The 16451-nt window shown below is 43.0% G+C and overlaps 2 protein-coding genes across 2 annotated transcripts; both read left to right on the top strand.

Annotated features, from left to right (window-relative positions):
- Positions 1-2913: 2913 nt before the first annotated feature.
- Positions 2914-6389, top strand: LOC109474599. The gene is made up of 7 exons (XM_019774937.1): positions 2914-3039; positions 3407-3550; positions 3984-4268; positions 4646-4731; positions 4931-5017; positions 5519-5612; positions 6132-6389. The coding sequence occupies exons 2-7, from the start codon at positions 3421-3423 to the stop codon at positions 6230-6232; spliced, it is 783 nt and encodes a 260-aa protein (XP_019630496.1). The 5' UTR covers positions 2914-3039; positions 3407-3420; the 3' UTR covers positions 6233-6389.
- A 2279-nt stretch (positions 6390-8668) lies between these two features.
- On the top strand, positions 8669-11744 carry LOC109474601. The gene is made up of 7 exons (XM_019774939.1): positions 8669-8793; positions 9170-9305; positions 9655-9939; positions 10400-10473; positions 10731-10817; positions 11127-11220; positions 11550-11744. The coding sequence occupies exons 2-7, from the start codon at positions 9176-9178 to the stop codon at positions 11654-11656; spliced, it is 777 nt and encodes a 258-aa protein (XP_019630498.1). The 5' UTR covers positions 8669-8793; positions 9170-9175; the 3' UTR covers positions 11657-11744.
- Positions 11745-16451: the final 4707 nt, after the last annotated feature.

Raw genomic sequence — 16451 nt, 5'->3', positions numbered from 1 at the left:
CTATCTGGGCTCGCGTGGACTATTCAGAACTGTCCCTGAGTATAGTTCAGGATATAGCACGGTCTTGGATACAACAGCCCCGTCGAAAATAGTCTACCGTACCAGTCACATGCTATAGGAGAGGGCAGCACAGTGGTGGCATCTCGGTTATCCAAATACTAACTGATATGCTTACCGACCGGATTCAGATAGGAAAGTATGCAAATGGAACAGTACAGAAAAATAACGAAAATATTTTCCAAATACTGACATACGTCCTACAATAATACTGGTAAAATTAGCGTCGCGTTACAAAGTTTCTTCCGACGGAAGGTCGGCGTACTATCAGTCAGGATGTCTGCCTGGATCCTGATTGGTGGATTCAATTTGTACGTTAACACAGCGGAAATGTTATCTGGGAAAAGACAACTGGTGTACGTGTATACCATAATGTAACGCTCCAACAGCAAACAGAAATTTTGCGCCTGCACGGAAGTTGAAGCGGTATGCTCTCTTGTAAGGGTCATCTTGACTAGTCAACTAGCCAAAACCACAATGCAAGGAACAGTACATGGAGGAAGAAAGAGGGGTAGGCAACGGAAAATAGAAGGGCATCATACAGTGGGTCAGCACGCCACAACGTCAGGACGAGCAAAAACAAAAGGGTCATCTGTGGTGCCCTAACGGTCAAGTAATTAAAATTAAAGGAATGATGAGATGATAAGCGCCAATAGATAGGAGCCTTCATAATGACGAATAACGTGCTTTCATCAAAAACATTGACTTTATTACTTTTCGTGAAAATGGAGCTATTATTTTAGGTCCGTCTATCGGGTTGCTTGTGTTTCTGGATATTTTGGGCAACAATAACTGTAAGATGTATTGTGACGAAATTAGGCATGTGGATTGGGCTTTGACAAAGATCAAGGTCGATTTGGGGCCCTCTAGCCGCTTTCCTTGGCACTGCATCAGGACGTACGGTTTTTTCATTTCAAGTTCTAGAGATCTAGACATACGCGTACGTCATGCGATTGTTGCACGGTCCCAAACTGATGGCATTCTTGGGGTAGTGGTGCACATGTCCTTAAAACTGGATCTTGTTACAAACAACATTGCTTTTATATAATTGCTTATTCTAAGCCGTTGCTACTGTTTTCACGTAGCCATCTTGACTTTGACAATATCACACCACGACCTAGGCTGGTTACCAGGCCCCATTTTAGCTCCCCCAGTCTATATCTAAATGTACGGAAATAGCGGATATAGACTCGGGAGCTAAAATGTCTGGTAACCAGGCTAACTACGACCTACGACTGTTATCACTCTTTGATAAGCTGCATGGAGTATTGCAGGTCATTAACCCTCGAGAAAAGTGTCCGAAAGAACAATACAAAATCTTCTAGCTAGGAATACATTACACAGTGGGCATTGGTTTGCCAACCCCGGCGATAGGACATACCTGTAGGTTTGTACAACCCCGACTGTCCGGTTCGTCGGGTAGAATGTACACTACTGATATTTACCTTCCCATTGGCAAGGACGAGTCCTTGTTTGACACATAGGCTACCTTTTTGTACTCACCCCCACTTAATATCCTCAACATTGTATCTCAATGTTTTGATATCCTTGGTGACAGTACACAGCATGTTTGTTTAATGTTTGTGAAAATATCATACGGTGCGGTTTTTCATTGGTTTGTTTGGATGTTTGGTTAACGTTACATCAGAGTTTTGCCCGATGCAGACATTTGAAAACTATGGCTGGGATGTCATCCTTAAATACAGGAATATAACCTTAGACGAGACGTTCCACTGAAGTGCTGTGCACAATACATTACGGGTTTCGCGCAGTACGTCTTTTCCAACACAATGTTTTATCAGCACGTCGGCAAAACGTACTGCACCTGCGCGAAACCAGTAATGTATTATATGCATAGCACTTCGGCAGAACGTTTCATATAAGGTCATATTCGCGCATATGACGTTAACCCTCCGCCTGTAGTTTCCAAATGTTTTGTCGGAAAAAATATTGTCTGTAACAGGCAAAATTCTGATGCAACGTTGACCAAAAATCCAGCGAAAACCGTGAAAAATGGGGGTTTTGCGCAGGCGCAGTACGTTCTGCCGACGTGCTTGTTTCATCATTCTACAAAGGACATGGTGACGGTGCGGATATAATGATATCATATCTTTGCTAACAAATACTGTTAATGTGCAGACAGACCGGAATCAGATATTTAAAAAAATGTCAATTAAACAGTCGCAAAAATGACGAAACACTGACATATGCCAGGGCACACCGCTAGTCTTTAGAATGCCTACAATGATAGCTTTTTATCAAATGTTGCAACAAAGTAAACGTAACCAGTTCTTTTTGTTCGAAATAAAGGACTTTCTCTCTCTTACGTAGAGTTCTCTTACGTTTATACAAAAGTATGAAAAATGTGGCATGATAAATCAAGTGTTAAACATGCTTAAGCCTGGCAGCGGATACCGGTGTGATACAGCAAACATGTAGAGGTCATTTATATTTGCATAATTAATGAGGACATGTTGACTTGAAATATTACCAAAAGATAGGAATTTCACAAGCGAAATATTATAATTTGACTTTAGAAATTTAACTATATTATAGTAATTATGATTTTCGAATGAGACCAATCCCCAAAAAGCATTTACATAAACTTTACATATTTCATGGAGGTAAGAAGTCTCCGAAATCATGTTTTCTTTCTGAAATACAATACTAGTACCTTACTCTCTCTTACGTAGAATTAAGATACATAAAAAATGTGGCACGATAAATAAAGTGTTAAACAAGCCTTGCATGCGGCGGATACCGGTGTGGTACAGCAAACATGTGATATCAGGGTATCCGCCGTGTCGTACCCGTCGCGCGAGGGAAGGGCGGATAACCTTGCCCCGGGGCCGTGAGACATCCGCGCGGTGCCACAGCTGCGCGCACACCGGCCGCTATATAACCTCCCTGCGACTAGCGACGTCCTCATCCACTACACACGGTGAAAGTTACGTACCTTGATCCTGCTCAACCTCCTCGTTGGTAAGTCTGATTTCAAGTTTGTACTTCCTTTTTTTATACATTATTACTGCATTTGATTTGTAAAGGTTGCAGTTATTAATTTGCAAACTACTGGTAACTTTTGAAATTGATGCCTTGATTACATTTTATACTTTGAACTCATACCAAGTTTATAGTACTACCCTATGGTGAATACTTCAAGAATCCATTACATCAATTTTTTACACCATTTATGCACCAACTCATAATTCCACATATCTCACGTACTTGTGTAGATAGGGTAGAAAATAGTAACGCCATTGCTAGATTTATTTCAACCTTTCCGTACTGCTTTGATGCCCACCACTTGCCCGACTTACGACACGCATGTTGAATACTTGTTTTGCAGACTAATAAAACATCATGAAGGCGTTCATCGTTATCGCTCTGCTGTGCCTGGGAGGTGCCCAGGCCGGTCTGCTGGACGATCTGGCCGCCGCCACCACAGCCGCCCTGGACGGCATCCTGACCACTGCCCAGACAGCTGCGCAAGGTGACTTGTTGCTACATGCAGAACGATACGTTATCCTGAGCCTATCCTTAGAACGATACGCTATCCTCAGGCACGGTTCTGGATAACCCACGCGTATCCAGAACCGTGTCTGGAGCAAATCTATGTTTCGTAGAGACTATCCAGAACCGGGCCTGATCCCAACCCTAGCCCGTTCAGGCATGAAACAAGATAGGCACGGTTCTGAATACAATGCTTGCTCATCAAATTACAGTTCATTCTTGTAAGTGGCTTCACAAGGTTTCGTAGTACACATGTAGCTGCTGTGGTCAAGCACGAAATGTAAAAATGTTAGTAATGATCCCTGGAAAGACTGTTTTTCGTGTTGAAAAAGTGCAGAAGTAAGGGTAGGGTGAAGTATCGTCTGTGCATTGAAGATGCTGTAATAATGAATTCATTCAATCGTTATTTCTAGAACTGTTGGACACCTACGTGCCCATCCTCGGCCAGACCGCCCAGCAGCTGGTAGGAGAAGCGGTCTCCTCTCTAGGAGATTCTCTGACCGGCCTGGTCAGCGGCAAGAGGAAGCGCCAGGAGTTCCAGACTGAGATCGGACAGATCATCCACGACGGTATCCAGGGTCTTCTCGAGCACACCACCACCGCCATCCAGAACGTCCAGACCGCTCTGACCGGTACCATCGACACGCTGTTCGGCACCACCACTACCGACCCCATCGACGCTCTGGCCACCACTAAGCGTGAGTGTTTTATCTCGTGTTATGTCTCTTGGTACTTCGTACTTTCTTCCTATTGTGCTTGAAACGGTAATTTCCAAATCACTACAAGTCGTGAGTCGTTTTTCTCAATCTAAAATCCACCACAAAATCTCTGAACAACTTGAATAGAACACAAGAACACAGTTACTCAAGAATATTTTGAAAACTCTTAGACGTTTCAAGAAGCATCGATCCACAGATCCACAGTTTCGTCAGTGGTTGGTTTATATATTGTGCATCTCTTTACCTGAGTGTCTGTCCTTCATTGACGTAACTCTACGGCAATGTAATAAACTTATAAGCATCATTGACACTTGCCGGAATATTTCGGTAATCCGATCATCACATTTTGTTTCCAGGCGCTCTGAAGAAGAACAGCCTGAAGGCCAAGAGCAAGATCAGCATGACCAGCATGAAGATGAAGACTGTGGTCGCCAAGAGGATCGTAAGTCGAACTTCTATTGTAACTGTGCCTATCTAGTTCTATGCCTGAATGAATTAGTTAAGATTGACACAGTTAGTATTGTCACGTTTCTGGATAGACTGGTATCCAGAACTGTGCCTATCTAGTTCCAGTCTAGTAAGAAGTGTTAGACATTCGTTAAGTTCGCATTAGATTTTTAAAAAATCATTTACCTTTTCAGTCTCGTGACTTCTTCTCCGACCTTGCCTCCGGTGTGTCCGCCATCTTCCAGCCCGCCATCGACCAGGCCGCTCTGGCTTTCAACCAGGTCAGTGGTCAGAATATCTCTCCAGTACTGTCTCATTAGTTTTTACCTTTTCAAGACAATATGCATTGTCAATTCAATTGAACAACTTATGTATAGGTGCAGTTCGCCAACTAGGTGTTGCCTACCTTTAGATATGATATTTCACTGGGTAGCAACACCGGCACTGGTAAATGCTTAGGTCAAAATTGTAAAAAAACAATCACAATTGGCAAAAGAGGCCCATATCTGTAGCCATGATGAGGATCGGTGCACTAGGTCAATCGGAAAGAGTTCTCGCCTTTTTAACCAGGAGGTCGTGGGTTTAAACTCCGACCGGGTCATACCAATGATTTGAATAAAAGGCACATCCTGATTTATCTGCTTGGCACTAGCGCCGCATCTATGAGAACGGACGGCAGGTCAAACACACAACACTACCCGTGTACTAGCCCCCTGCTGAGATTTGCTCCGCATGGAACAGTAACACCTTTTTGTAACGACCTCTGTATTTTTCTTGTGCAGCTCGTCGATGCCGCCACTGCTGTCGGTGCCCAGGTGGTCGATCACGGAACCGCCCTGGTCAACAACCTCTCCTCCACCATCTCCCAGACCCTCGGTACGTTTGTTTGTTTGTTTGTTTCGCATAACCGATAAACCACCTTTAGGTGTAACACACCAGTTTTTTTTCAGTTTAAGACGGGGCCGTAGTTTGATCCGCTCACACTGGGATGGACCCCTATTCTTTCGATAAGATGAATTTCAACCATCACCTAAACCTAAGTTTGTAATTTTTGTTGTCTGATATTACCGGTATACCGTACATTTAGAAGAATCATCAGTTTTAAAGAGTAATTATTATAGCAAGCAGAAAGCGAATCAAGCCTCTTTGGACACTACATGTGTGGTTCATTTTTCCCTCATGTCCCTTTTGTCATCTTGGTCATTGGGGATAACGTAATATTTTACAACCTTATTTAAAGTTTCGATCTTGTTTAAAATTTAGATCCAACACAAAAATGGTCACTCTGGTCTTCTTCAGTAGATAACTGGTTGAAAGCTCTAACTTAAAACATATAACTACCAACACAGGTGAACTTTCATGATTTTACAATCTTCTTTATTTTTGCCAATGCAGACAGCCTCTCTGCCGTCACCCAGCCCTACATTCAGGATGCCCAGACCATCATTGACTCCGTCACCGGCTTCGTTAGCGGAGGCGACGCCACCACCGCCTAAACACGCGGCTCGCAGACAGGCACATGTCCCTGCCGACTGAATCACATCTAACAATCTGCTTAGCGGCAATCTCTTTGGTGTTATTTATAGGTCAAGGACATTTCTTTCACCGAATTTAAATTTCTTGCAACTGGAAATAAAGAAAATGCAATGGTGACCTGGGCGCACTCTTGATGTGTTTTTTGTTTCATCATGTTAATTTAATAATTAGTTAGTAAGGGCTAGGCTTTGTATTGACACCGTTTGAGGTATGTTTGACGATTGAGTAAAAGGAAACAGTCATATTGCACCTCTGGACATAATATACGAGATATGATAGCTCATACTCACAGGTTGGTTTCTTAGAAAAACTTTGCAAAAAAAATAAATAAAATAAACAGTACTAAATAAAGAACAGAAGACGAAGAAAGCCATCAAATCTATAAGTCATTCCTCTTACCACGTAGGTAGCCGTTGGATTAGCGGTTAGCAATCTCGTGGGGTCGAGTGCTCGACTCGGAACCAAGAGGTCCCGGGTTCGAATCCTGACATGCAACCGATCTTGTGCCCTTGGCAAAGGCACTTTACATGACTCTCCTCACTTCGCTCAGGTGAAAATGAGTATTGTATTGTCCCTTGTGTTGGTGGCGGCATTAATATAAGTTGTAAAAAACTTGAGTGCGCCGTCACCACGTCTTGTGAATACATGTTGGAATATACATATATAAAAATCTCGTGTATGTTATACCCATACGATTCTAGTTCACGCGTACTTAGAAAATGTTTGGGGAAAATCTGCGTTCTTGGCTACGCGGAGAGTATCCAGAACCGTGGCTTATCCTAACTCTAACCAATTCAGGCACAGAACTAGATAATTCATAAATAATACATAATTCTTGAGTCTTGAAAAAAAATTAGATCGGTACGTTTCTGTATACAACAGGCATCTACATGAGGAGAACCACATCGTCATCGGGCCAAAGAGCCTATTGCTAATGAGAGTAGATGGTTATCGTCGCCATGCCATATGGCTGCATACTGTCCCCTCATGGGTAGTGCTGCATACCTAAACCCACATTTTAGGTCCGGATTCAAGTCCAGAGGTTTAGGTTCAGTCCCGGACTTGTAAGTCCGGACCTAAACCCATGGCATATACAAAATTGCACGTTGGCAACCTTGCAATGTTGTCTGGGTGAAACTTTGGCCACATAACATGGAGGCCGGTACTTGACGATGCCTGATGGCAATGTTTTCTTCATTTTGCAGCAAAGATTTTGCAATCTACGGACGGTTTTAGGTGGTTTGGAAGAAAAGGGGTATGTGAAATGGTCTTGACTTTTATGTTTTTTTTGGACTTGAACCTAAACATTCTTACAAGTCCGGATCCAAGTCCAGTGAACCGGTACGCAGCACTACTCATGGGTGAAGGCATTCATCGTAGGTCGTCGTACAATTTTGATGCCGCAGGATTTTCCAGCAGGCTGTAACAGAACCAATCAGATCTTTCCGTATACGTATACAAGGTAGCTAAAATTTGTACGGCACACGTGCGTAAGGCCCAAGAATGTTTACGATCGTACAACTATCGCGTGGCGTACGTGAGCGGGCCTTAGTGCTGAATGGCAGCCGCTCAGTGGCATTGCAATCCAGGCTTAGCTTGCCATCTAAAATATACTGGGAAATTTACTCACAGTAGTCAGTCAAGCCAGGTACAAACACCCATAATTAAGGGTTGATGACCCTGCTCGAGTTGTAAGGCCTGGTCATTTCTTATAACCACCGACTGAACCGCCGAGTAAGTGACAGTGGAACACGACCCTAAACGAGACATTCTGCCGAAGTGCTATGCACAATGTAGAAGAACTTTATTGCACGACAATTGCACATGGTACGATGTATGGCAAACTAGAGTAACAAACTAGAGTAACAAACGAGAGTAACAAACAATAAAATGTGTTGAACAAGACCTAATGTCGAATAAAACCTAACAAATCTATATCATGATTATTCAAATAATAAGGGACAGCACAAGTCTTTGATAGAGTGTTTCAATCGAGTGGGCTTATTACAAGTTTCGGAATTATTTCTAATAACAAAGCATTCCTTTATATGTCTACCTATTTATGGTAGACATATAAACCATGGGACCATTACATGTAAAGATATATTTAAATCTGTCTCTAACATCAAACCTGGGCGGGATGCCCTAGATAGGGCTTTGCTCAGTATTATATAGAACTAACATCGAGACTCTTGATGTATTACGGGTTTCGCGCAGCCGCAGTGCTTTCCAACAATATGCAACGTAGGGCGGATATCATGTGATCCGACAAACATCACCTTGCCTGTGTCTTATCTAGGTCATCGTCACCATACACAGGAGGGGCGGATACGGTATGTTTGTCTGCCACGTATAGCAGGGGAGTGCGGATACGGGCGTGTGACAACCTTACAAGGTCACAGCTGACCGATAGCCGTGGACTTCTATAAAAACTGCCCGGCTACCGACGCCGCTTTATCCACTTCAGACAGTGAAACTTACGTGCCTTGGTTCTCAGTTGATCAACTGCGTCTGTAAAACAGTAAGTATTGCGTTTGAATCTTCACTCCTTTTTATTGCCGTCTTAAACAGAAGCTTGATGAAATACCGTAGACATCACGTCGAAGCCTTGATAACGTATTGACCACGACAGCCGCAGTCCTCCCGACTTCAGAGCCCCGCCGGAGCATACCCGAGTTACACCCCGTAAGGGAACTGGTGTAACGGTGACATAAACATAACACACTACGACCCAATTTGTACGACTATTAAGGCGCGGTGCAAGGCAGGCTTCGTTTAACTACTGACCCACCACCACTTGAAATCGACAGCGTGCGTTTCCAAAATGGCAGGAAAACAGGCGATATTTTGATTTGTCATACAAAAAATGATGATTTTCTTCTTCTTCTCCCTCGCAGGTCATCATGAAGGCGTTCATCGTTATCGCTCTGCTGTGCCTGGGAGGTGCCCAGGCCGGTCTGCTGGACGATCTGGCCGCCGCCACCACAGCCGCCCTGGACGGCATCCTCACCACTGCCCAGACAGCCGCGCAAGGTGACTTGTTATTAAACTTGAACTCAATTTTCAGAGGGAAAGAGATATAGAAGAAGCGAATAGTACCGATGGACACCTCTACTTTACAGGCAAAACGTGTTTCCATTTAGCAGTTTAGTCCATACAATAAGTCAATAGTCGATAAATGCATTAAACTTATTTACAGAACTAAGCTTGAAAGTTCATCGGTACCGGTGTTGGCAAAAGCCATTCTAAAGAATAAATCTTCTTTGCTGTACTTTGCAACATGAATATAGGGCTTACAACACGAAACAACACGAATACAACACGAAAATAGGGCTTCTGACATTTTTTTTACTTTTCAACAGTCTTTATCAATTGTTTCCAGAACTGCTGGACACCTACGTGCCCGTCCTCGGCCAGGCCGCCCAGCAGCTGGTAGGAGAAGCGGTCCAAAACCTGGGAGATTCTCTGACCGGCCTGGTCAGCGGCAAGAGGAAGCGCCAGGAGTTCCAGACTGAGATCGGGTCGATCATCCACGACGGTATCATGGGCCTCCTCGAGCACACCACCACCGCCATCCAGAACGTCCAGACCGCTCTGACCGGCACCATCGACACGCTGTTCGGCACCACCACTACCGACCCCGTCGACGCTCTGGCCACCACCAAGCGTGAGTCTTCCTTCGATACCTTCGGCCACTCTAAGCCTTGACAGCCTAAACTGCATTGTACTCGGCACGCATGTAACCTAGACCCAACTATACTAAGGTTCGAACCTCGAAAGACCATTCGTTTCGTCTGGAACATTCTCTTCGGACCAGCTTTCGGCCCCAGTTTGTTGGCACAGGCCTTTCCTCAAGCAGCCAATCTTTCTAAGGCTTATGATCCCCTTGACCTTAACAGTCGGTCTTTCTGAGACGAACATATTGAAACCGACCCGTAAAACCACCCGGCGTACGCTAATGGACCTAGGCGGGCGGGCAGTACTCTCAGCACCGTAGAGATGCCGGCGAGCATACGATGTTCTAGCTACCAGGCTATCTGGAACAAGGAGCTGACGACAAAAGAAAAGTTTTCATCGATTAGACACAAGCATACACTGTTATAACGTTCCTTCCCTGTTCTATCCAGGTTTCCTGATCAAGAACCAGGCCAAGGCCAAGATGGCTAACACCATGACCAGCCGCAAGGCGGGCCTGAAGCTGGTGAGACTTCCGCACCGACTATTACTAATAATGGAACTGTCCACTGCACTGTATAAATTGCAATCTACTACCTTTGTATCCATCCATCTATCTATCTAGCATTTTGCCCCTGCCTGTACATAAGTAAAACAAATGTGACTGTCGACCAGAATGGCAGTCAGTGTTAGTTAAGTCCCTTACAGCATTCTGTCGGTACCCTTAGGGGTAACCCTTTATGTCCCTGTTCTTATATTTCAATGTGTCATATTTCTTTTCAGTCCCGTGACTTCTTCTCCGACCTCGCTGCCGGCGTGTCCACCATCTTCCAGCCCGTCCTTGACTCGGCTGCTCTGGCTTTCAACCAGGTGAGCAGTAGTTTCACTTCGGAATGTAAAATGCCTTCTTGAGATCCTGCAGAGAGCCGTAATTGATCTGTAGCAAGATCTAATGTATCCAGGCCCGTCCTTTCTTCAGGGTTCACGATAGTCCACGCATATTCAGAACTGTGACTGGGTCCAATATAAGTTCTTGGATACGCGGACAGACTATACAGAACCGTACCTTGTCCTAACCCTGATAGCACCGTTCTGGATACGATAGGCCCACGTACACAGTGATTTTGCTAACCAGCGCACCTAGCGTTTACTACATGAACTGCCTTGTCTTGTATGTAGCTCGTCGATGCCGCCACTGCTGTGGGTTCCCAGGTGGTCCAACATGGCCAGACCTTCATTGACAACGTCACCGCCACAGTCCAGCAGACCTTGGGTAAGTTCCATCCGTATCTTTTAGGCGTCGCCGGAAGTCAATACTTTTTATCATTGCAGGCTTGCGATATTATATAAAATTATATATTTGCGATATTAAAAAAAATGTATTGTTTTTTCTGGCACGTTTATACGGGCCGTCATCACTGGGGCGTCATGTTGGATTTGACGTCGCGGGGTGGCCATGTTGGAATTTTTAAAATCGTTCATTAATACAAATATAAATCAAAAAACAACTCATCAAATCATCTCTAGCCTGATTCACAATGATATTGCTAATTACCAACCTGATGAAATGTTTTACGGATGCTGTAACTGTTGTGTGCACAGATGCGGCCAGTGTAGCTGCCGCCCCCCTCATCACGGATGCACAAACTATCATTGGTTCCGTCACCAACCACTTCCAGGAGACCTTCGGGGCCGACACCACCGCCTAAACACGCAGGGAACACTGCAGGCACGCGGAAAGCCTGCACGGAAAAGTGTCCAGGCAAGAATAAATAAAATAAACCACGAGCAAAGATACTGCATGCGTCAACTTATTCATATTTATTGTCATCGCTACAGATTGAACTAGAAAGGCAATATTTGCGAGCAAATGCAGCATATTTCACTCCCAAGTTGTACAGAATGATCCTAGTCCAAAATTAACCCATCCAAGTCTAAATGCCCATCCCCTCTCAGCATCAATATAAATAAATAATGTTTTTTCCTTATGCCATGGGGGGGGGGCATATGCAAATACAAACCAAGAATATGTTTTGGAAAGAACGCCAACGTGCGTACTTTGACATTACATTACTCATTGCTAATCATTTGGGAGCACCAATAAGTAACCAATAATGGCTGTTGCTTCAAACTAGGTCACGAATTTGTTACTCCCCCTGGCGGAATTGCAACACTATACAATATTCTTACACGCGACACGAACTCTGTAGTGTCTGTTACCGTGGAAGGTATTCGTCAGTTTTTAGTTTGTTTACGTTAGGAAGTTTTAAAAGATACACAACAGACAGGTATGCATGCCTGCACAAAGAGATCACACTCGCCATCACTGTCATTAAAACCTTAGCATATTGCCTTTGACACTACGAAGATAATATTTTACCCTCTCTGATTTTCAATCGTCGTTTTTGGAACCAAAAACTGCTTTCAAAGAATGACCTGGTTTGTATAAGTTCTCTTTTCTTGTGAAGGATTACAATATATCCACCCTATTTCGCTGTCTAAAGATAAGTATCAGAAGACCTGTTTTTAAGTCGAGGTCCCCCACGCTGTATAACAATGCAAGGTTTACATAACCGGAGGGCTTTGACACGGTTTTAAATGTCAACGGATTTAAATGTGCGTCTAAATGTCATGGAAAATATTTTGAGGCCATAACAGACGTAATAGCATAGTAATAATCCCAAATGTTCGTCGTATATGGTGCTAAATTGTCAATTTTTGGTGAAATTCGAACTGTGAAACGGAGATCTAATGATTAGTGTATACAGTGAAACTTTTAATAAGAAGTGCACCAGACAGCTTATAATAATATTTGGGAGAGAGTTTACAGAAAGATTTTACTCTAGATAAGACAACATGGCGGATGTAAAAAATACCAAAAGGAATCGCTCTCCAAAAGTTGTAGAATCGGACATTCTAGCAGGATGATAACATGGTTTCAAAATTTACTGTACGTATATGTAAGTTTGAAATATGTGTATAGATTTAGGTAGTTTAAACGATGTCAACTGTATCTTTGCGTTATATTTTGTCTGACCATTACCTCTTCCCTCATGACCTCAATGGAAAGCCTACTCCAGATTTGAGCCTCTCATGAATGAACAAAGGTTCAAACAAACGTATGTAATCGTTTTTGTCCGTTTGGTATACAATTCTGTATTTCTATGTATGTCATCAGTGTATAGAAACTGGTCACAGTTGAAAGGAATCTAACATTTTATAGTATATGTTTATTCTATTTCCGTTTTGAATGTTTGTACATGGAGAATCTGTTGCTGAAACGATAAGACATTTTCTGTAGAATATGCTCCAATTTTCTAAAGGTCATCCGTCCGAAAATTACCACCTATGCTGACCCCTACTGACCCCTGGCACCCCAGGCGGCATCTGAAATTCCAATCTGGTCTATCACCATTTTTCGATCCGCTGAATCTTTTATCGGGAATTTGGTTCTAGGCTGGAGTAACGTCTTGCTTTTGTTCTCATTATCTGAAGTGTTCCAATGCACATCGTGCCAACGACCTGTTATCAAGTACTTATCTCTAATCCTGTGCATGAAGAAGGAAAAAAGGAAGTGCCGACACTTTTCAGTATAGGACAATGACCTGTATTTGCGTAACATAGAGAATGTCCCACAATAGTTTGAAGCGTTACAAAATTACACAGGAAATCAGTTACTCAAGCAGGTTGATAGAGTTGTCAGGCGTTTCAATTACATTTTGTAGCCTCCAACGTACTCCTTTTCGTTTAGTCACCGAAGAAAATTAGTGGATGGTACTCGAAAGGTCTGACAGTTGTCAAAATTTATCCAGTTGCTTGAGTAACTGTTTTCCTGTGTATTTCATTATCTAGATGTCTAACCTTCATCCACGTGTCACGAAATTAAAACAAACCTAAAACTTTGCCTTCTCTCCAGACTTCAAATGTTGAAAGGAAATAATGACTTAGTCAAAAGTTATGTAAGACTAACTCTTTGATCATTCGCAGCACCGTAAGAAATTGTGGTCAATACTAGTCTAAGGTACTGTATAAGTAGTTCGATGGATTAGATACCTTCATCGGCTGACGCGAGGTTACGTAAAACTGAACGTCATGGAAGTAACCGTAAGCACAGATGGCCACATGAAAAGAATAATGCCGAGTGGCCGAGAACTTTTAGTAAAGTAAACGTACCGTAGTCGATCTATACATTGAAAAAAAATCGACCCTGTTATCGGTTCATGACCTCACAACGAGAGAAGTCTGCACTAGTGCCCTATATATATATATTATACTAAAAAAACAGTATCGAATTATGAAGGGGACCTTGAAAAATACATATCCATAGTGCACAATGAATGCAAAAATTGGTCCTTCGTTTCGAAGTGACAACAAATAATAACTGAATATTCATATGAAAAACTTAACAAAACGCGATTTCAGCCATTCCGTAACGTTGATAACAGCCTACATGTATGTACCATGCGGCTCTACAAACCCAGTAGTTATGGAACTGAGGCAGAAATAATTACAGCGATTACGTCTTTGTTCCTGTGGACATTCCGTTGAATAGGATAAGTGGCACAGCAACAATGTGACAGCTACCTACTTTTAGACATGCCCCGCTGGCCTCCAATGCCCTAGGTGGCATTTTCTTAATGGGGATACAAAGAGGCTAATCTTAGAGATTTTCTGTCCTCTCACTGCAAGTGGCCACAGTCGTTTAGTTATTTTACAAGGGTGTCGAACATTTTGAAGTGTAACTCTCAATTACACACTTGTTCCACGTATTTTCAAAGAAGAGTGCGAAAAATCGGGTCTTATGCAATGGCATAGTTTTGTCTTAAGTAATGACAGAAGACTGTTTTGTAACGTTATATCTTAGCCTCTACCAGGCTTTAGAGGCGGATGGAATGAGTAGAAATTGTCCAGACAGATGACGTGCCAGGGAAGTTAGTCCGCTAAAAGAAGTACAATTGGCCGCTCTGAAAACTGTACTGCTTTAGTGGACTAACTCCCCAGGCATGTTATGTGTCCCTTTCGCCAATAATATCCACTCTTTCCAGCCGCATCGAAGGCCTGGTAGAGGCTAATTATATCTATCAAATGATAGTTTTTATAAACGACACAGGTCTTTCAGAATAAGAATGTGTAAATTTTCTGCGCGAATGTGAGCTGTTTTCAGGTAACACTTTTTCACGTAACAAGTTAATAGCACGTTGTTTGAGAACCGATAATTGTTTCTAATTGCTTTGCTGACATTCATGAAGAGACAAATGTGTGATTTGTGTCTTATTTCCGCCGGCACAGTCTGAAAGAAAAGCACAGAAGTCCCCGGAGATCGTTACTTCACCGTGTTAGTTTTCTCCTGACCATACCGATAGAGATTTTGCCACTTTTTCGACGACAACTTTTACAGAGGGAAAAAGGAGACTTCTTGGGAGGTAAGACGAAACATACATTTTTTTCTGTACGATAAACTATTTCTCAGATAGAACTATGTAAAGATGAAGTCGATTTTAAAATGTTAAGATAATACATTCTGCAACAGTTCAGGGCATTTCAAGGTATGGGGGTATAACAGAACGGTACGATGCATCTGTTGGTCTGGCCCTCATACTGAGACGATTCTCTACTCTGTTTAGTTTTTATTTTCTGCCTATATTAGCATGCACGCACCCACAAATGAGCAAGTGTTCGCACAAAACACACACATACACACACACGCACACAGACACATGTAAACAGATAAGAACACACGCACGCACGCACGCACACACACGCGCGCGCGCGCGCGCGCACACACACACACACACACACACACAAACAAACAAACAAACAAACAAGCACAAAATACGTACAAAATAAACGAATGAACCAGTTCCACCGGCCGGACCTTCATCCACACTGGCGTTCAGATTTGGAACCAACTCCCTGACACCATTGTGGGTAAAATCAACAACAACGGCCTGCAGTCTTTCAAAGTTAGAGTCCATGGACACCTCCTTCTTTGCAATTGAGAACTTGGCAGCTGTGAGCCACTGATTGCCCACTAAACTGTATTCTTACCATGTGTATGTACAATCAGTGGGTATTGCTCACTATACCTATTCAAAATAAGAATTTTTCACAGCCTCTTGGCTGAATTGCAGGTTATTTGACAAATATTCAAAAGTTACATTCATTCCGTCAGCACTGTTATAACAGAGACATTTCTAATATAAAATCATTTTCCTTAATACATGTATTTAAAAACAATTCTATCATGGCTAAACATAGGTAATACACAACGAACGCGCGAGATGATACTGAAATGTGCATGTAACAGCTGGTTCGCTGAAGATGACAGTAAACAGAGTTCCGTAATAGCGTGTCGCTGCGGGCTAGAATAGAGGTGAAATCGCGTGTGATGTTGATAAGCTGTTCTCTGCGCTGCTGAGATACAGGTGCAGCAAGGAGATACTCGTAGCACAGAGGGTACAGGTGTATTGAGGCCTGTCACCAGCAGAAAAGACATGTTGGGGG

Source organism: Branchiostoma belcheri, unplaced genomic scaffold, assembly GCF_001625305.1.
Source record: "Branchiostoma belcheri isolate BF01 breed outbred unplaced genomic scaffold, Haploidv18h27 scaffold31, whole genome shotgun sequence".
Classification (NCBI taxonomy): Eukaryota; Metazoa; Chordata; class Leptocardii; order Amphioxiformes; family Branchiostomatidae; genus Branchiostoma; species Branchiostoma belcheri.
This window is presented reverse-complemented; position numbering and strand designations above follow the sequence as displayed.